General features: G+C 44.3%; 1 protein-coding gene across 6 annotated transcripts in view; it reads left to right on the forward strand.

Moving 5' to 3' along the window:
- Positions 1-21382, forward strand: part of LOC109897343 (histone deacetylase 5-like) — an 87638-nt gene that overhangs the window by 46803 nt on the left and 19453 nt on the right. For 4 of the 6 annotated variants that reach the window (XM_031827548.1, XM_031827544.1, XM_031827543.1 and 1 more), the window contains 6 exons: positions 11238-11527; positions 11683-11839; positions 12074-12182; positions 12503-12636; positions 15162-15293; positions 16307-16419. In XM_031827548.1, coding sequence (XP_031683408.1) covers positions 11270-11527; positions 11683-11839; positions 12074-12182; positions 12503-12636; positions 15162-15293; positions 16307-16419 — 903 coding nt within the window. In that variant the 5' untranslated portion in view covers positions 11238-11269. The remainder of the gene's footprint in view (positions 1-11237; positions 11528-11682; positions 11840-12073; positions 12183-12502; positions 12637-15161; positions 15294-16306; positions 16420-21382) is intronic. The other 2 variants (XM_031827546.1, XM_031827545.1) reach the window with 1 other exon arrangement.

Consider the following 21382-nt stretch of genomic DNA (forward strand, 5'->3'; position numbering starts at 1 on the left):
TATATAACCTATAACACTCAACAAAACTAAGGAGATGATTGTGGACTTCAGGAAACAGCAGAGGGAACACCCCCCTATCCACATCGATGGAACAGTAGTGGAGAGGGTAGTAGGTTTTAAGTTCCTCGGCGTACACATCACAGACAAACTGAATTGGTCCACCCACACAGACAGCATCATGAAGAAGGCGCAGCAGTGCCTCTTCAACCTCAGGAGGCTGAAGAAATTCAGCTTGTCACCAAAAGCACTCACAAACCTCTACAGATGCACAATCGAGAGCATCCTGTCGGGCTGTATCACCGCCTGGTACGGCAACCGCTCCGCCCACAACCGTAAGGCTCTCCAGAGGGTAGTGAGGTCTGCACAAAGCATCACCGGGGGCAAACTACCTGCCCTCCAGGACACCTACACCACCCGATGTTACAGGAAGGCCATAAAGATCATCAAGGACAACAACCACCCGAGCCACTGCCTGTTCACCCCGCTATCGTCCAGAAGGTCGAGGTCAGCACAGGTGCATCAAAGCTGGGACCGAGAGACTGAAAAACAGCTTCTAGCTCAAGGCCATCAGACTGTTAAACAGCCACCACTAACATTGAGTGGCTGCTGCCAACACACTGACAATGACACTGACTCAACTCCAGCCACTTTAATAATGGGAATTGATGGGAAATATATCACTAGCCACTTTAAAAAATGCCACTTAAATAATGTAGGGTATGTAAACATTATATTATCTCATGTATACATATATACTGTACTCTATCATCTACTGCATCTTTTATGTAATACATGTATCACTAGCCACTTTAACTATGCCACTTTGTTTACATACTCATCTCATATGTATATACTGTACTCTATACCATCTACTGCATCTTGCCTATGCCGCTCTGTACCATCACTCATTCATATATCAAATCAAATTTATTTATATAGCCCTTCGTACATCAGCTGATATCTCAAAGTGCTGTACAGAAACCCAGCCTAAAACCCCAAACAGCAAGCAATGCAGGTGTAGAAGCACTGTGGCTAGGAAAAACTCCCTAGAAAGGCCAATACCTAGGAAGAAACCTAGAGAGGAACCAGGCTATGTGGGGTGGCCAGTCCTCTTCTGGCTGTGCCGGGTGGAGATTATAACAGAACATGGCCAAGATGTTCAATGTTCATAAATGACCAGCATGGTCGAATAATAATAAGGCAGAACAGTTGAAACTAGAGCAGCAGCACAGTCAGGTGGAAGTTGAAACTGGAGCAGCAGCATGGCCAGGTAGACTGGGGACAGCAAGGAGTCATCATGTCAGGTAGTCCTGGGGCATGGTCCTAGGGCTCAGGTCAGTTGAAACTGGAACAGCAGCATGGCCAGGTGGACTGGGGACAGCAAGGAGTCATCATGTCAGGTAGTCCTGGGGCATGGTCCTAGGGCTCAGGTCCTCCGAGAGAGAGAAAGAAAGAGAGAATTAGAGAACGCACACTTAGATTCACACAGGACACCGAATAGGACAGGAGAAGTACTCCAGATATAACAAACTGACCCCAGCCCCCCGACACATAAACTACTATATATCTTTATGTACATATTCTTTATCCCTTTACACTTGTGTGTATAAGACAGTAGTTTTGGAATTGTTAGCTAGATTACTTATTGGTTATTAGTGCATTGTCGGAACTAGAAGCACAAGCATTTCGCTACACTCGCATTAACATCTGCTAACCATGTGTATATGACAAATAAAATTTGATTTTATAAATGTAAGGAGGGCAGGGTCTTATAACCCACCCCACCTTCATTTAATACAACATAAACATAGTCAATTATTATAATACATCAAACATTTGGTACAGGCCCTATCATGACCCCTAGGTGAACCACCTTCAACTCGTGTGGCAAAGAATAGAGCTTTGTTGTAAACTAACTTAGAAATTACAATACGTCTCTGGTTAGATTGTAGAATTCTTCGAGGAATATTGTGATTTTAAAAATGTAGAATAAGGTGAGCACAAGCATAACTTAAACAATTCCTGGTGGATACTGTTACAGGATAGGGGGTGTATGCGAAGGCCATTTAGTTGTTTTGTCGTAATATTTATAAATGGATTGCTTAATCATGGACCATGCCATTAAAGTGTGTGTACATTTTCATTGGTGACGTCTGCAGACACACAGTCAAATTGCATCCATTTCGGTGTGTCTCGTCACTGTGGTTTAATTGGATATGGCCACAAATATAGTTTTTAGGGACCTGGAAATACATTTGGCATTGTCTCCATGTCTCTCAGCCACCTCCTGGCTGGCCAAGTCCTCACTAATCACAGGGCCACCAACAGCTTCACCCAGATGACTGGGCTGTTCCTCCTCTCCTCTCTGCCCTAGCCTCCTCCCTCCCACCCTCTCTTTTCCTGTCAACACAAAAACAGGGCCAAGGATTTTACAAGCAACTTTTTGCCTCATTTAAAACGAGAGGCCATATTATTTTTATTTTCTTGGCTGTTCAAACTGTGACATTTTTTAACGTCCCGTTTCTGACCAAAAATAGTCTGTTGGTTCCTGTTATCTTTCACTTCCCTCCATTTGTTTTGCTTTTTTGTTTTTGTCTGGTTTGTTTCTTTTGAAGTAGACTTCTGAACCAAAGTTGAACCCAGAAGTTTAGCAACAGTCTGTCTAGGACAAGGTGGTGGAGTTCTTGGATGAGAAATTAACGCCTCAAGCATATTATCACCTGGATAATCAATTGGGCTAGGAAGAAATGTATTATTCATCTATAATTAACCATGCAGCACCTCCATAGAGTTTTTATTTTTTGCTGCAGAGTTAAAGCCACACCTGTTTGGCACATAGCTGATTTGCTATGGGACTGATGGTAGTTCCTTCCGCCTCAGATGCAACTCCCCTGTGAGTTCTCCTGGCGGCTGTTCCCTCGTTTGATCATTTGGGCCGATCATCAAAAGTATCATTTCTCAGACTGCCTCTGCTCACTGTCTCGAAACGGAGTGGAGCAGGCAACACCAAATTATTTCTTTTGAATGCACAATTCACAGCCAGACAGTGTTATTAAAGTATTTTGTGTGTCTACAAATTCATTGAGGATTTGAAAACGGCAAAGGAGCCCAATACCTCTGTGCACATTGCACCACTCTGACAACAACTAATCATGTCACACCAATATTGGTGTAATTTTTAAAATTTATTTTATTTATTTAACCTTTTATTTAACCAGGTAGGCTGGTTGAGAACAAGTTCTCATTTGCAACTGAGACCTGGCCAAGATAAAGCATAGCAATTTGACACACAACACAGAGTTACACATGGAATAAACAAACATAGAGTTGAAAACATTTAACTAAGTCTATATACAGCATGTGCAAATGAGGTAAGATAAGGGAGTTAAGCAAAATTCATTATTGGTCATTGGTCATTATTGACATAATAGATTTCGGATTTGTAAATAGTTTTTTTTTAACGGAAGGCCTCGTGACTATCATTTGGAATACCTGGTACATCGCAATAGGCACGCTCCCTTTGGCTCATTCATTCAATGCCTTCTCCCCCATATTCTCTTTGACTGAGGTGTTTTGGGTGATCTATGTTAAGCTCATTTGGTTGGCTGGCACCCAACAACCAAAGATTTCCTGGCGACTTAAGAAAGGGACGACATGGTGTCAAATGGCTGACAGACACACACAATTGTCTGGAAGGTTATATTTAGAAGCTGACTGATAAAGGATAGTAATCTTATTTGGAATAAGCCGAAAGCTTCCGCCAGACCACCAACAGAGCTATTGGATCATAACCCTGTTAACTCTGGAACGTGCAATCAGCAAGCTCTAAGGTGAAAATCCTGCCTAATGCTGTGACATACAATGTGAATGTACACTGAGTATACCAAACATTAAGAACACCTTCCAAATATTAAGTTGCAAGTATGCTATTCTCTGGTCTACCTCAGAGGCCTAATCCCAAAGTCCTCCAAACCCTAAGCCTCTGGCCTTAAGTACTAGAGGCAAGCTGCTATTGTGATTGATTTACAACTGTTATTCCACTTTACCGTTATAAATATCCATTTTATTTTCCCTGCATTAGCATTTTTACATTCTTTATGGGTAGTGGCTGACCTAGGACTGAACTTAATCGCTTGTAGAACAAAAAAACCCACAGATTTAAGTATTTGTTTCGCACCCGAAATCATTCGTTTTTGCATTTTGACAAAGGCCTCCCTCTGAAGCACAGTTATACCTACTCATTTACCATCCAGCCTGGCATAGCTATCCTACTCCACACTCACCTGTGAGGGAGAGCAAGAGGAAAGGGGGTGGAGGTGGTGATAGAGGAAAAAAGGGAGATGGAGGAATGAAGGACAATGGGGAAGGTTCAGTTCCAGGGCAGGCTTACTTAGATTGATACAGTTAAAATTGGCTGAAATTTTGTTTCAAAGCATGCTGTTGCAGCCGCACTCGGCTAAGACCAAAAAACACATTCACCTGAGATGTCATAAATAGATTTGGACCCTAGTGATGGTGGGGGGGAGGGGAGTGTTAGTTACATATCACAATATTATTTTTGGACAATATATTATATCGATATTTCTACCTGCGCCAAAACACAGGTATTTTTTTATCCTATAGCTTGTTTTCCATCATTTTAAATGGTGATCTAACATGTTTTCAGCAATGACTGATCAAAAATCGTTTTTTCATGCTCTCTTCTATCTGTAGCAGTTGTATAGGGTGGGCTGCACCAACATGTATAAACTCTTAAACTGGCTTAAATCAAGATTTATAATTTAATCTTGTTGCACAAATTTTTTTCAACCTAGTTTTAAATTAATCATAGTTACAATTAATCCTAAACTAAGTTTAATTTGGACTTTTTAAAACGATCAAATGTAATGTTGCTCCATTGTTTTAAAATAAATGTTAAACTTAGTTTAAGGATTAAATCAAAACTACCACAGGAGAAGGTTTAAGTTAATCAAATGTCAGTGTATGTGCTTTATTTTCAGTAAGATACAAACATGATAAAAAATGTATCACTCAACTAGCTGGCTCACTCTTTGTCTGTGGCAGGTAGTCTAGCTGCTATGAGCTTTGGGCCAGTAACCCGAGCCGACTAGATGAGAAAATCTGTCTGCGCCCTTGAGCAAGGCACGTAACCCGCATTGCTTCTGTAAGTCGCTCTGGTTAAGAACGTCACCGAAATGACTAAAGTGTCAAATGTAAATATTAAAAATGTATTTAATCATTAGCCTGAAGTGAAAACTCACTGTGCTTGCTAGCTAACAAACTAGTAATGACCCGTGCTGGTTTGTTTCTGTAGAAATAAAATTTGAACATATTGCTATAGTAAATCCATTATAACATGGGTCACTAGTCATTGGGTACGTTCGTAAATTCACTCTGGCTATCTGGTATCTTTTTTTTTGTGTTTTTATTAGGATCCCCATTAGCTGTTGCTAAAGCAGCAGCTACTCCTCCTGGGGTCCACACAAAACATGACACAATACAGAATGACATAATGCAGAACATCATTAGATAAGAACAGCTCAAGGACAGAACTACATACATTTTTAATAAATACCAATGCAGACACACAAACTATCTAGGTCAAATATGGGCGAGGCGTTGTGCCGGGAGATGTTTCTTTCTGTTTTTTGAAACTAGGTTTGCTGTTTATTTGAGCGATATGAGATGGAAGTTCCATGCAATAAGGGCTCTATAATACTGTATTTTTTTTGCATTTGGGGACTATGAAAAGACCACTGGTGGTGTGTGTGTGTCAGAGCTTTGTGTAAGTTGACTATGCAAACAATTTGGGATTTTCAACACATTAATGTTTCTTATAAAAATAAGTGATGCAGTCAGTCTCTCCTCAACTCTTAGCCAAGAGAGACTGACATGCGTAGTATTTTTATCAGCCCTCTGATTACAATTAAGAGCAAAAATGTGCCCCTCTGTTCTGGGCCAGCTGCAGCTTAACTACATCTTTCCTTGTAGCACTGGACCACACGACTGGACAATCAAGATTAGACAAAACTAGAGCCTGCAGAACTTGCTTTTTGGAGTGTGGTGTCAAAAAAGCAGAGCATCTCTTTATTACGGCCAGACCTCTCCCCATCTTTACAACCATTGAATCTATGTTTTCACCATGACAGTTCAAGGTAACGCAAAGTAATTTAGTCTCTTCAACTTGTTCAACAGCCACACTATTCATTACCAGATTCAGCTGTGGTCTAGCACCTTAAGGAATGATTTGTACCAAATACAATGCTCCTAGTTTTAGAGATGTGCAGGAGCAGATTATTACTGGCCACCCATTCCAAAACTAACTCACACTCCAACTCAGACTGCAAGGGTTTCAATGACTTCATTAGCTGTGGTTGCTGATGCGTATATGGTTTCATCATCATCATCATCATACATGGACACACATGCTATGTTTAAAGCCAGTGGCAGGTCATTGGTAAAAATATTAGAGTAGCGGGCCTAAAGAGCTGCCCTGTGGAAGCAGAACACTTTTCTGAGTGTGCCCAGAGCACAGAATAACTGATGATTTTACAGACAACACCCGGTGTCTGTAAACGTGGGCAAAAAGCATAATTTAATTTTTGCCAGCAGCACAGAGTCACCAACGCTTTAGATTAGCATGAAAACAGCCTAACCAGCTCTGTTAGCACCCTCTGACCATTTTACTCACCCTATCTCATTTGTGTCTGGAAGTAGCTAGCAAGCTAGCCAATATTAGCCAGTTACCTTGTGTGCTTGAGTGCCGTTGAGGTCAGAACGCTCGGATCAACCCTACTCCTCGGCCAGAGCGTCCAGTGTGTGCTCTGGATGCTCCAAGAGTGAAACGCTCTGAATTATGATTGCCCAGAGTGCACTCTGGCACTCCAGATTTGAATTTATGAACACTCCTGTAGTTTAGTGATTTATTAATCTAGTCTTTAAAAAGTAAATGGTGCAAAACATCGGCTTAATTATAAACCTAGTTACAAACTCTAGATTAGGTCTAATCTAGGATTAAATCATGAGTGAGCATTATGTTTGGAACATCAAATTGCAATAAAGTCACTATCATTTATTTATATATATAATTTTTTTGTTTTGTTTTTTTGAGCAATGTAGTGTGTGAGTGATGTGGCTCAAAAAAATTAAGGGAACACATTACACATCCTAGATCTGAATGAAATATTCTTATTAAATACTTTTTTCTTTACATAGTTGAATGTGCTGACAACAAAATCACACATTATCAAATGTATCAACCCATGGAGGTCTGGATTTGGAGTCACACTCAAAATTAAAGTGGAAAACCACACTACAAGGCTGATCCAACTTTGATGTAATGTCCTTAAAACAAGTCAAAATGAGGCTCCGTAGTGTGTGTGTGGCCTCCACGTGCCTGTATGACCTCCCTACAACGCCTGGGCATGCTCCTGATGAGGCGGCGGATGGTCTCCTGAGGGATCTCCTCCCAGACCTGGACTAAAGCATCCGCCAACTCCTGGACAGTCTGTGGTGCAACGTGGCATTGGTGGATGGAGCGAGACATGATGTGCTCAATTGGATTCAGGTCTGGGGAACAGGCGGGCCAGTCCATAGCATCAATGCCTTCCTCTTGCAGGAACTGCTGACACACTTCAGCCACATGAGGTCTAGCATTGTCTTGCATTAGGAGGAACCCAGGGCCAACCGCACCAGCATATGGTCTCACAAGGGGTCTGAGGATCTCATCTCGGTACCTAATGGCAGTCAGGCTACCTCTGGCGAGCACATGGAGGGCTGTGCGGCCCCCCCAAAGAAATGCCACCCCACACCATGACTGACCCACCGCCAAACCGGTCATGCTGGAGGATGTTGCAGGCAGCAGAACGTTCTCCACGGCGTCTCCAGACTCTGTCACGTCTGTCACATGTGCTCAGTGTGAACCTGCTTTCATCTGTGAAGAGGACAGGGCGCCAGTAGCGAATTTGCCAATCTTGGTGTTTTCTGGCAAATGCCAAACGACCTGCACGGTGTTGGGCTGTAAGCACAACCCCCACCTGTGGATGTCGGGCCCTCATACCACCCTCATGGAGTCTGTTTCTGACCGTTTGAGCAGACACATGCACATTTGTGGCCTGCTGGAGGTCATTTTGCAGGGTTCTGGCAGTGCTCCTCCTGCTCCTCCTTGCACAAAGACTGAGGTAGTGGTCCTGCTGCTGGGTTGTTGCCCTCCTACGGCCTCCTCCACGTCTCCTGATGTACTGGCCTGTCTCCTGGTAGTGCCTCCATGCTCTGGACACTACGCTGACAGACACAGCAAACCTTCTTGCCACAGCTCGCATTGATGTGCCATCCTGGATGAGCTGCAGTACCTGAGCCAGTTGTGTGGGTTGTAGACTCCGTCTCATGCTACCACTAGAGTGAAAGCACTGCCAGCATTCAAAAGTGACCAAAACATCAGCCAGGAAGCAAAGGAACTGAGAAGTGGTCTGTGGTTCCCACCTGCAGAACCACTCCTTTATTGGGGGTGTCTTGCTAATTGCCTATAATTTCCACCTGTTGTCTATTCCATTTGCACAACAGCATGTGAAATGTATTGTCAATCAGTGTTGCTTCCTAAGTGGACAGTTTGATTTCACAGAAGTGTGATTGACTTGGAGTTACATTGTGTTGTTTAAGTGTTCCCTTTTATTTTTTTTGAGCAGTGTATATCGTGAGAATCACAATACTTATCAGCACCTAAGTGTTGTGATTGTCCCTGGCAATTTCCAGCCTTATCTGACCCTAGATTATTTTTTTTAAATGATATATTTTTTTATATATATATCTTTAACGACATGCAACTGGAAAAATAACTGGTTTAGTTCTCCGGGCTTAGAGGTCCACTCATAGATGCCATTGCATTCAGAATCAAACTCACAAAGCAGTGCTTGTGCTTTTCAGCTAGTGCTAGCTGCTCCCTCAGTCTCCCATTAATTTTTTCCACAGGAGTTAGCCTATCTCTTCTCTCTCATTATCTGGTCACTGAGTGACTTAACCATCTGTGACACGGAATCGGTGCCTTCTCATTAGGTCCTAGCCTACAGCTGGGATCAAATACTCTACATCCACCAATGCACTGGCGGCAGTCAACCTCTTTACCCTTGACCATTGTTGCAGACTGAGTGCTTCTCTGCCTGCCCACTAATCTCTTCCATTGTTTTTTTTCTGCATTTGTTTGAGATGTTAAACCTTACAGCGTCTTGTCCTACTGAGTTCTGACCCTGCACCAATGTCAAGCCTTATGGCCATTAAGGGTTAATGAAAGGTGAAACAAATGGTTGGTGGAAACTGTCAGGTGCATTGGAAGCCAACTTTTGGCACACAATAGCCCCTTCCAATCCCTGATTTCCCTGCCGATTTTAGGGGGAGGTCGAAAACCGTAGAGTGGCCCTTGCCAGGTGGCTGTGCTTGACTGTTTGGCAGCAGCGCTTGCCAGTGGCTTTGCGGCTTTGGGATGCTGTGCGTCGTTGCCAGCTCTGTGCTTATTGTATCAGAGACAAAGCTCCTGGAGTGTCGTAGAGTGCCCTGGCTCTGCCCTCGTCCCGGTCTGGGCTCTGCCCTCGTCCCGGTCTGGGCTCTGCCCTCGTCCCGGTCTGGGCTCTGCCCTCGTCCCGGTCTGGGCTCTGCCTACTGTGGTCCTCCCAGGTTATATAATGGTGTGCTCTCTCTGTATCGATTGTCACCGTGGCTATTTTTAGCAAGGTCTGCTCCCATCCCAATACTGTCTCCTATTGAGCAAAATGCATACACCGACACACTAGTATAGAGTTACCTAGCGTGATACAGACAGATGGATTCCTTGTAATCCATGGCGATAACATGCGCCATACAAAATGAATAACTAGTAAACCATGATTGATTCATCAGCTGATGAAGTGATGACTCAGTGTTACGCACAAACAGTCGCATTGAAACACTCCAAGACGCTCCTTCAGTCATTTAAGTATGTACTGTATAAACGTGTGTGTATGTATATATATATCTCTAACCATCTATATATATCTCTAACCATCTATATATATCTCTAACCATCTATATATATCTCTATATATATCTAACCATCTATATATATCTCTCTATATATCTAACCATCTATATATATCTAACCATCTATATATATCTCTATATATATCTAACCATCTATATATATATATATCTCTATATATATCTAACCATCTCTATATATATCTAACCATCTATATATAACCATCTCTATATATATCTAACCATCTCTATATATATCTAACCATCTATATATAACCATCTCTATATATATCTAACCATCTCTATATATATCTAACCATCTATATATCTCTATATATATCTAACCATCTATATATATAACCATCTATATAACCATCTATATATCTATATAACCATCTATATATCTATATAACCATCTATATATATATATATATGTGATGAATTGTTCAGTAACCACATAAGCACTCACACACTTCTGTGGAATCATACTTTTAAAATAGTACACTTAAACACTCCTCCTAAGTGTTCTAAATACAACATGCACCCTTCCAACTTTTGCCAGCGGAGAGAAGAACAGACCCCAAACTTTATTCCTCCTGCTGTGTGTACTGTACGACAGTAGTTTGTCCAACTCCACTGAACTCTGTCATCGTGGTGGAATTATGCAATGGCCCCAGAGAGAGCTAGCATGCCAAACATTATTGAACTCCTGGTCTGATTTCTGAAAGCAGTAATACACTGAAAGATGGACCGGGTCAGTTGCCAGGGTCAGTCTATTAGATGGGACATATTTGTCCTTTTATAGAATCTGGTTGTCACTGCAATGAATGTCTCTCTAACCTACTCTGTGTGCCCTTGTTGACTTCACTCAGTGAGATACAGTAGATCTGTGCCAAGCCACATGGCTAAAATACATATGTATTATGTTAGAAATGACATTTAGCTTACAGTTTGACTATCGAAGGGAATTACTTCTCAGCCCTTGAACTTTAACCTCACCGTTTCAGCAGTATCTGTTGAAGTTGTTTGGTTTCTGATTGGTGAAAATAAGCCTATATTAAACTGTTGTACTTTGTCTTTATTTGACCACCATTTAACAAACTATTTTCTTCTTTGTCTGCTCCTTTCCTTTCCCCTGTCTCCCTCGCTTCTCTCTTTTTGCCCTCCTTTACTCTTCATTTCCTTCTCTGTCTCTTTCCCACTCTCTCCTCTCCACCCCTTCCTCCATCTAGCTGTGGAGGTGAAGACAACTCTCCCCTCGGGGATGCAGAGCCCTGTGGGCGGCAGTGAGCAGGGTGTTGGAGGTGGTCCCGTGGACCTGAGGACAGATCCCAGGCTGGGACCCCTGGGCGGAGGAGGTGGAGGGGTGGACCCAGCCATGAGGGAGCAGCAACTGCAGCATGAACTGCTCCTCCTCAAGCAGCAGCAGGAGCTTCAGAAACAGCTCCTCTTCGCTGAGTTCCAGAAGCAGCATGAGGTTCTGACACGCCAGCATGAGGTTCAGCTGCAGGAGCACCTGAAGGTAACTGGGATCCGCTTTAGGAAGGCTGGTGGTGGGGGGGGGGCAAGAGGTGGGGTTAGAAACGTCTTTAGCCACACACCACTGGACCGGTCAGTTTCTGGCAGTCAGTTTGAGCTTCATTTGACATCCCCTCTCTCTGGCTTTCCATCCCCCTGGCGTCCCTGCAGCAGCAGCAGGAGATCCTGGCGGCCAAGCGGCAGCAGGAGCTGGAGCAGAAGAGGAAGCTGGAGCAGCAGAGGCATGAGGAGCTGGAGAAACAGAGGCTGGAGCAGCAGCTCCTCATGCTACGCAACAAGGAGAAGGGCAAAGAGAGTGAGTAGTACACAGAAGTCACACACTGAGCAGTATATATCGGGTGTATGAGGAGAAGCTTTCAGGAAGTGAAAACAGATGACATATCTAATGTATATTTCAATCACAGTTTTACTTAGTGATACAGTGCTGCTGTTATTGCTCTAGTTTAGAGCTCTAGATCCTCCTACTCCATAGCTGTTGGTCTTTGTTAGCGTTATAATAGCTTTGTGTTGTGATGGTTTGTTCCGGAAGGTGCCATTGCCAGTACGGAGGTGAAGCTGAAGCTCCAGGAGTTCCTCCTGAGCAAAAAAGAGCCTGGCACACCTGGCGGACTAAACCATTCCTTCCCCCAGAAATGCTGGTGAGCCTAACCATCAACATCTAATTTGAGTTCTGAGGCTGGCTAACGTTAGCTGGCAGACTGGCCAAGAGCCATGGAAGTTAATGAATATGGAGGAAGGGCTATACCTTAGCTAGGACTCTTAGAGCTCCTACACTGATGCATTGACCCGGAGTGAACTGTTAAAAAATACTTAACTCCAGAGTGGTATGACTTGTTTACCTTCCTCCGGGGGTGTCATGCCAAATGGATAGAGATTCTCTGACTAGATTAAAACGTCTTGTCTACACCACAAGTAGTATCAACTGATTCTGGTACCTTAACTGTTATGGCTTCATCAGGGGGGCCCACCACACCTCTCTGGACCCCAACTCCCCCCCTCAGAGTAACACTCCGGGAACGCCGCCCTCCTACAAACTGCCCCCACTACTGGGGTCCTACGAGGGCAGGGACGATTTCCCTCTCCGGAAAACTGGTGAGTGGATGCACTGTGTTGTGGTTGCATGTCTGCATTACTTTGAAGCATCTACCTGTGTGTGTGCGTGCATTTAGTGTTTCTCCTTTTCTGGTATGAGTCAGAATGAGTCACCGCAGCAGTGTTTGTGAAGACTGGTGGGCAATAGCTACATACATACACACTCACTCATGTAGATAATTAAGCCCACCCACAGACAAGCCGATGGAGTGGGGTGGTTCACTAAATGGAGATTGGAGACTTTCCAATGAACGTGTTTTAGTCCAGCAGTAAACTTAATCTGGGTCTGAGAAGCTGACCCATGACACATGCTTAAATATGTCCTTGCTGTGTCTATATCCTGAAGGATCCCATGTATCTAGATCTAATTATATTGCTTGTTGTTTGGTATTGTTTCCATAGACTTGTTAGCTCGTGCTCACTGGGACTTATGACCAGTGGAAAGTACCGCTATTGGATGCTAATTAAATTAAACCCGGGGCTTTTGCTTAATTGCCCCAATTCCTTTTTTTTTTCTCCCTCCCTCCATATTGGTTCATTTGGATCCCCATTAGCTTTTGCCAAAGCAGAAGGTATTCTTCCTGGGGTCCAATCTCTGTTTTATTTACTTCCATTAGTCTAATTTGGTCTGTCATTCATTGCATCAACAATGGGCTGAAAAAGCAGTTGCGTGAAGGAGGGGTTAGTTGCAAATGGACATTTATTTCAGTCTTAGTGTCCCCAGTCAATAAGATATATAAATATCCTAATTTGGAGCTGTCCATAGTGCTTTTGGATATGAGCTGTTTGTTTATGGTTTCTGTTGTATGTCTTTTTGATTTAAACTCACTACTTTCTCGCTCGCTCTCCTATTGCTTTCTCGCGCGCTCTGCGCTCTCTCCTATTGCTTTCTCGCGCGCTCTCTCCTATTGCTTTCTCGCGCGCTCTCTCCTATTGCTTTCTCGCGCGCTCTCTCCTATTGCTTTCTCGCGCGCTCTCTCCTATTGCTTTCTCGCGCGCTCTCTCCTATTGCTTTCTCGCGCGCTCTCTCCTATTGCTTTCTCGCGCGCTCTCTCCTATTGCTTTCTCGCGCGCTCTCTCCTATTGCTTTCTCGCGCGCTCTCTCCTATTGCTTTCTCGCGCGCTCTCTCCTATTGCTTTCTCGCGCGCTCTCTCCTATTGCTTTCTCGCGCGCTCTCTCCTATTGCTTTCTCGCGCGCTCTCTCCTATTGCTTTCTCGCGCGCTCTCTCCTATTGCTTTCTCGCGCGCTCTCTCCTATTGCTTTCTCGCGCGCTCTCTCCTATTGCTTTCTCGCGCGCTCTCTCCTATTGCTTTCTCGCGCGCTCTCTCCTATTGCTTTCTCGCGCGCTCTCTCCTATTGCTTTCTCGCGCGCTCTCTCCTATTGCTTTCTCGCGCGCTCTCTCCTATTGCTTTCTCGCGCGCTCTCTCCTATTGCTTTCTCGCGCGCTCTCTCCTATTGCTTTCTCGCGCGCTCTCTCCTATTGCTTTCTCGCGCGCTCTCTCCTATTGCTTTCTCGCGCGCTCTCTCCTATTGCTTTCTCGCGCGCTCTCTCCTATTGCTTTCTCGCGCGCTCTCTCCTATTGCTTTCTCGCGCGCTCTCTCCTATTGCTTTCTCGCGCGCTCTCTCCTATTGCTTTCTCGCGCGCTCTCTCCTATTGCTTTCTCGCGCGCTCTCTCCTATTGCTTTCTCGCGCGCTCTCTCCTATTGCTTTCTCGCGCGCTCTCTCCTATTGCTTTCTCGCGCGCTCTCTCCTATTGCTTTCTCGCGCGCTCTCTCCTATTGCTTTCTCGCGCGCTCTCTCCTATTGCTTTCTCGCGCGCTCTCTCCTATTGCTTTCTCGCGCGCTCTCTCCTATTGCTTTCTCGCGCGCTCTCTCCTATTGCTTGCCTATCGTCTCGCTTTCCTCTCTCGCCTATCTCGCTCTCGCTTTCCTCTCTCGCCTATCTCGCTCTCGCTTTCCTCTCTCGCCTATCTCGCTCTCGCTTTCCTCTCTCGCCTATCTCGCTCTCGCTTTCCTCTCTCGCCTATCTCGCTCTCGCTTTCCTCTCTCGCCTATCTCGCTCTCGCTTTCCTCTCTCGCCTATCTCGCTCTCGCTTTCCTCTCTCGCCTATCTCGCTCTCGCTTTCCGCTCTCGCCTATCTCGCTCTCGCTTTCCGCTCTCGCCTATCTCGCTCTCGCCTATCTCGCTCTCGCCTATCTCGCTCTCGCCTATCTCGCTCTCGCCTATCTCGCTCTCGCCTATCTCGCTCTCGCCTATCTCGCTCTCGCCTATCTCGCTCTCGCCTATCTCGCTCTCGCCTATCTCGCTCTCGCCTATCTCGCTCTCGCCTATCTCGCTCTCGCCTATCTCGCTCTCGCCTATCTCGCTCTCGCCTATCTCGCTCTCGCCTATCTCGCTCTCGCCTATCTCGCTCTCGCCTATCTCGCTCTCGCCTATCTCGCTCTCGCCTATCTCGCTCTCGCCTATCTCGCTCTCGCCTATCTCGCTCTCGCCTATCTCGCTCTCTCTCTCTCCGACAGCCTCAGAGCCCAATCTGAAGGTGCGTTCGCGGTTAAAACAGAAGGTAGCTGAGAGGCGGAGCAGTCCTCTGCTGAGGAGGAAGGACGGGACAGTGATAAGCACCTTCAAAAAGAGAGCCATCGAGATCTCTGGTGAGAGCACACACACCATGCATTTACACACTCTTCCATTATGCATTTACATACTCGCATACAAATACATTGTACACTCTTCAACTGGAATTCCACAACCTGTGCCATTTCATAGTTGTAAACCAACCCCAGTAAGAGGCATCCAGTTGGGTGAACCATAAATCATCTAAAGTCACACCCTACTTAACATAAAACAGTCATTTCAACACTGGCCTGATGGTAAAAGTAGACATCCGGAGGGGCCACGGCACTCTACAACTCAAGCTAATTTCCCAGAAGGACCTAGTTACATAACCCACTTAGTCAGGTTGGCTATATACACATGCCACACAGTGCCTTTCCAGGCCTAGTACTGGAGCTAGCTACCGTATGTTAGGTTTAAGGGTTTGCCCTATTAGCCGTTTCCATGTCACGTGCAACTACTATGTAAACATAGGAGATCGTATAAATGCTGGTTGTTCTCGAGACCACAACAGAAGCTATGCTTATAGAGGCTTTTGATTTAACTTGCCCGTTTCATCTGCTAATGAAAGCAGAAGCTTTTCTGGGACTAAATATAGGTGCTTATTGGAGACAAACAAAAAATAGCAGGGACTATAGGGTAGGGTGTGGATTAATACATAAGGCTTGAATAGGACAAAAGGGGATGGGTTTGGGGGGGTTAGCTGGCAGTGGAGCAGGGAAAAAGAGAACAGGGTTTTTGTGAACGTTTTGGATTGGGACTAAGAATGTTGGCCTCTTGAAAGAGTCAAAGAAACGTGGGGGAAGTCCTTTTTCCTAGTTCTCTGATTCCATGTATATGTTACCAATGATAGTGTATTCTGTTTCTACCTTTCTGTATACTCATAGAAAACAGCCTGATAAAACCTAGACATTTCTCTTCACACATTTGTAGAGTTTGATGCAAGCTTGGAGAAAGGCTGTACCACACAGGGGTTTTGGCGGTGGTGTCTGTCTGCCTGGGATGCTGGGTTGGTTCTGTCTCTGAGTGGCCTGTTCCATTGTCATTGCAGTGTCCTCCATGTGCAGCAGTGCCCCTGGCTCCGGGCCCAGCTCGCCCAACAGCTCCAACAGTGCCATTGCAGAGAACGGCTCCAGCGGATCTGTCCCCAACATCCACGCAGAGGTAAGAGAGGGGAGGGCTGTGGGAGGATGCTAGGGGGTTAAGGGGGGCCTCCCCTCTGCACAAAAAAATCAAATTCTACCTTCTATGGAACTTAATAACCCCTGAAATGTGTGTTGCTGTTTGTCTGTGATGCATTTTTATAACGCACCATGCAAAATCCATAACCTACTGCTTGGACAAAAGGTACCAGGAACCAACAGAGTGCATGTTTTATAAAATGTCTCATCGCATTAGTATAAAAAATGTTGCAAGACAGACTCAAATGGAACCCATTCTGATTGGGTAAGGGGGTACCTAGTCAGTTGTACAACTGAATGCCTTCAACTGAAATGTGTCTTCCCCATTTAACCTGTTGCGTCGAGCCATCCCGGATCCGGGATCATGAATACAGCCTCAACCTCATTACCATAACGCAACGTTAACTATTCATGAAAATCGCAAATTAAATTAAATTAATATGCTAGCGCTCAAGCTTAGCCTTTTGTTAACAACACTGTCATCTCAGATTTTCTAAATATGCTTCTCAACCATAGGAAAACACGCATTTGTGTAACAGTATTCATAGCTATTCATAGCTAGCGTAGCATTTAGCATTAGCAATTCAGCAGGAAACATTTCTACAAAAACCAGAAAAGCATTCAAATAAAATCATTTACCTTTGAAGAACTTCAGATGTTTTCAATGAGGAGACTCTGTTAGATAGCAAATGTTAAGTTTTTCCAAAAATAATATTTGTTTAGGAGAAATCGCTCCGTTTGGTGCGTCACGTTTGGCTACCAAAAAAACCCGAAAATTCAGTCATCTAAACGTCAAACTTTTTTCCAAAATTAACTCCATAATATCGACTGAAACATGGCAAACGTTGTTTAGAACCAATCCTCAAGGTGTTTTTCACATATCTCTTCGATGATACATCGTTCGTCGAAGTGTGCTTTCACTCTGAATCCCAGGAGCAAATGGCCACAACTGAAGATTACGCGCTGATTTACACAAAGGACACCAGGCGGACACCTGGTAAATGTAGTCTCTTATGGCCAATCTTCCAATGATATGCCTACAAATACGTCACAATGCTGCAGACACCTTGGAGAAACGATAGGAAGGGCAGGCTCATTCCCGGGGGATTTACAGCCATCACAGACGATAGAAATCAGAGCTTTGAAAATTCTGCCCATTTCATGGTTAAAGTATCATCTTGGTTTCGCCTGTAACATGAGTTCTGTGGCACCCACAGATAATATCTTTGCATTTCTGGAAACCTTAGAGTGTTTTCTTTCCAAAGCTGCCAATTATATGCATAGTCAAGCTTCTTTTCATGACAAAATATTGCGCTTAAAACGGGCACATTTTTTTTTATACAATAATGACATACTGCCCCTAGAGGTTCAAGAAGTTAACCCAACCCCTCTGAATCAGAGTGGTGGGGGGTTGCCTTAATCGACATCCCCGTCTTCGGTGCCCAGGGAACAGTGGGTTAACTGCCTTGCTCAGGGGCTGAACAACAGAGTTCTCCCTTGTCAGCTCGGGGATTTGATCCAGCAACCTTTCGGTTACTGGCTGAACTCTCTAACCATTAGGCTACCTGGTGGTTTGGTTGAGTTTTTCTCAACCCTGCTGTTAGTTATAGATCAAATGCAATGGGGACTTATGAGGAGTGTTACATGACTAAGTAGACGGTGTTCTTTAGGGCTACTAGTAGCTTATTCTTTATGCGTGTATGGTCATTGTGCTTGGCTGAATTGTAAACTAGGGCGAGAGGATAGTGGCTGACTGCAGTGAGTAAGGCCTGAAAATAAGCTTGGGTAGACTAGGGGGGTGGAAGGTTGGTCTGATGCACTGAGCATCAAGTGGCCCCAGGAAGATCTTAACCTTGAGGGAGAGAAAGCGAGAGAGATGAGAAGGGGGATGTAGGAGGGAGAGCGAGCTAGCCATAGTGTTTTGAATGACTGCGATCCTCCATTTTGATAATAAAACATCATCCATTGTTCATCATGTAAGATAAATATAGGCCTAGCTGCCTTAGCTATTTCATTGCAGAACATACTGGAAGTTCACTGATCAGAACTACCAGTTCTTGTCCCTGGGACTTGAGTTTTTCCTGGTAGTCAGGCTACTTACAGAACAGCTGTAGCTGGAACACTAAAGCCCTCAGGTACTTGGTCTTACTCTCCATATCTACCTCTTCAAATATCTGTTTTAGAAGACCTGAGTTTTAATGGATAAATGTATTTTTTATTTGGTCGAACAAATCATTGAATTGTGTGTGTGTGTGTGTGTTCACACAGGATTGATGATTTGAATTCAAATGAGCATTTTGTCCTCTCATTCAGACAGCTCTCTCAACACTCAATTTACAGCCATCTTCCCCCTGCCATTTTATAACACCCAAAAATAATTCCTCTCTCTTCTCTCCAAAAGTAGGGCAACAAAAATAAAAAGCATTAGTCAATCTCTGAGACCATTTAATTTCCCTCCCCTCCCTCCCTGAAAATACTTGATTACTGACATTCTCTCGAAGCAGAGAAACAGTCGACCGCTGATGACATAACAAGCGCCTTGTTAGCCTGCTGTGTGCAACCTTCCAAAATAGCCACCCCCATCAAGAACGTTATTGCGTCATCGCCGCCCCAGCAGATCCGGGCTGATAAATGGTCAGATGCACACAGAAAGGAGAGTGTGACATTGTTTTAACAACAAATAGGGCAGTTTGCCATGGATCAACACCTTGTTTGGGATGCATGGTGACTTAAAGGTATTTTCCCTGTTTTTAAATAGTGTTTCTGTTGAGTTAGTCTTCCCCCGATAACGTCATTATCAGTGAGAACCTGTGAAAAAGGCTGACACCCACCGGGGGGAGCTGAAAAAGAGAAGGGCCCTTGTTGAGAAAAAGTCGAGGCAGGGAGAAGTATGGCTGTGTCCGAATACCCATATTGCATTCTAAATAGTATGCTTTTTGTATTATGCTTTAAAATTACAAATTGCTGCACACTTGAGGAAGAGACTGGTCTTTTTGCACGTGTTTGACAACAGCTGATAATCAGAATATGTTCTACTAAATTGAACGGCTTGCAGGGGAACAAGCGTGATCGGACATTTGATGATGCCTTCTCATAATGCGGGTGATTCTCTGATCCACCTCTACGCAGACGACATCATTCTGTAAACATCTGGCCCTTCTTTGGACACTGTATTAACAAACCTCCAGTTAAGCTTCAATGCCATACAACTCCATACAACAACCTTCCGTGGCCTCCAACTGCTCTTAAATGCTAGTAAAACTAAATGCATGCTCTTCAACCGATCGCTGCCCGCACCCTCCCGCCCGACTTGCATCACTACTCTGGACGGTTCTGACTTAGAATATGTGGACAACTTCAAATACCTATGTGTCTGGCTAGACTGTAAACTCTCCTTCCAGACTCATATCAAACATCTCCAATCCAAAATGAAATCTAGAATCGGCTTCCTATTTCGCAACAAAGCCTCCTTCTCTCATGCTGCCAAAGATACCCTCGTAAAACTGACCATCCTACCGATCCTTGACTTCGATGTCATTTACAAAATAGCCTCCAACTCTACTCAGCAAATTGGATGCAGTCTATCACAGTGCCATCCATTTTGTCACCAAAGCCCTATATACCACCAACCACTGCCACCTGTATGCCACATTCGTCACCAGACCCACTGGCTCCAGGTCATCTATAAGTCTCTGCCAGGTAAAGCCCCGCCTTATCTCAGCTCACTGGTCACCATAGCAGCACCCACTCTTAGCACGCGCTCCAGCAGGTATATCTCACTGGTCATCCCCAAAGCCAACACCTCCTTTGGCCGCCTTTCCTTCCAGTTCTCTGCTTCCAATGACTTTAGTGATTTTTGCTATTTGTTCCAGTTGGAGACTTATATCTCCCTCACTAACTTTAAGCATCAGCTATCTGAGCAGCTTACCGATCGCTGCAGCTGTACATAGCCCATCTGTAAGTAGCCCATCCAGTCTACCTAACTCATCCCCACATTCTTTTGATTAACTTTTTTTTGCTCTTTTGCACATCAGTATTTCTGCTTGCACATCATCATCTGCACATCTCACTCCATTGTTTAATTGCAAAATTGTAATTATTTTGTTACTATGGCCTATTTATTGCCTTACCTCCTTACGCCATTTGCACACACTGTATATAGACTTTTCTATTGTGTTATTGACTGTTTGTTTATCCCATGTGTAACTGTTTGTCACACTGCTTAGCTTTCTTGGCCAGGTCGCAGTTGTAAATGAGAACATGTTCTCAACTGGCCTACCTGGTTAAATAAAGGTGAAATTAAAAATAAAATGGATGATTAGTATGTTGATATTCGTTGCTTACGGCATACGTTTTTACTAAACAGTACATTCTAAATAGTATGTAGTGCTATTAGCACACAGTATGTATTTTTATTAAGTAGTAGGCAAGACCGATTTCGGACACAGCCGAAAGAGTTTCTGTACAGTGTTAGCCAGGTGAAGTCTAAATGGCAAGTAAGAAAAGCTCCTGAAATGGTACTAGCTAGCACACCTGCACAAACATCAAATAACAGCCGTTTGTTCAAAGGGAACTGGAAGCCTCGGCAGCATTTGGAGAGAAATGTTGTGCGAGCTGAAAGAATGAGTCACACTATGGTTAGAGCTCCTGTCCTATCTGTTTATACTGCAGAGGGTCAGATAGGAATCCATCTTGTGTTCTTTCTTCCTCTCTCTAGTTGTTGCTAGGGTAGATTAAATATACATGCACTGATGGGATGTTTTAGTGAGCTGGAAGACTTCACTCTCCCTCTCTGGAAAATACCTCTGTTTCTCTTGCTCCTCTCTCTCTTGCTCTCTCGCTCCTCTCTCTCTCTTGCTCGCTCCTCTCTCTCTCTCTCTCTCTTGCTCCTCTCTCTCTCTCTCTCTCTTGGCTCCGTCCTCCTCTCTCTCTCTCTATTGCTCTCT

Source organism: Oncorhynchus kisutch, linkage group LG6 (assembly GCF_002021735.2).
Source record: "Oncorhynchus kisutch isolate 150728-3 linkage group LG6, Okis_V2, whole genome shotgun sequence".
Classification (NCBI taxonomy): Eukaryota; Metazoa; Chordata; class Actinopteri; order Salmoniformes; family Salmonidae; genus Oncorhynchus; species Oncorhynchus kisutch.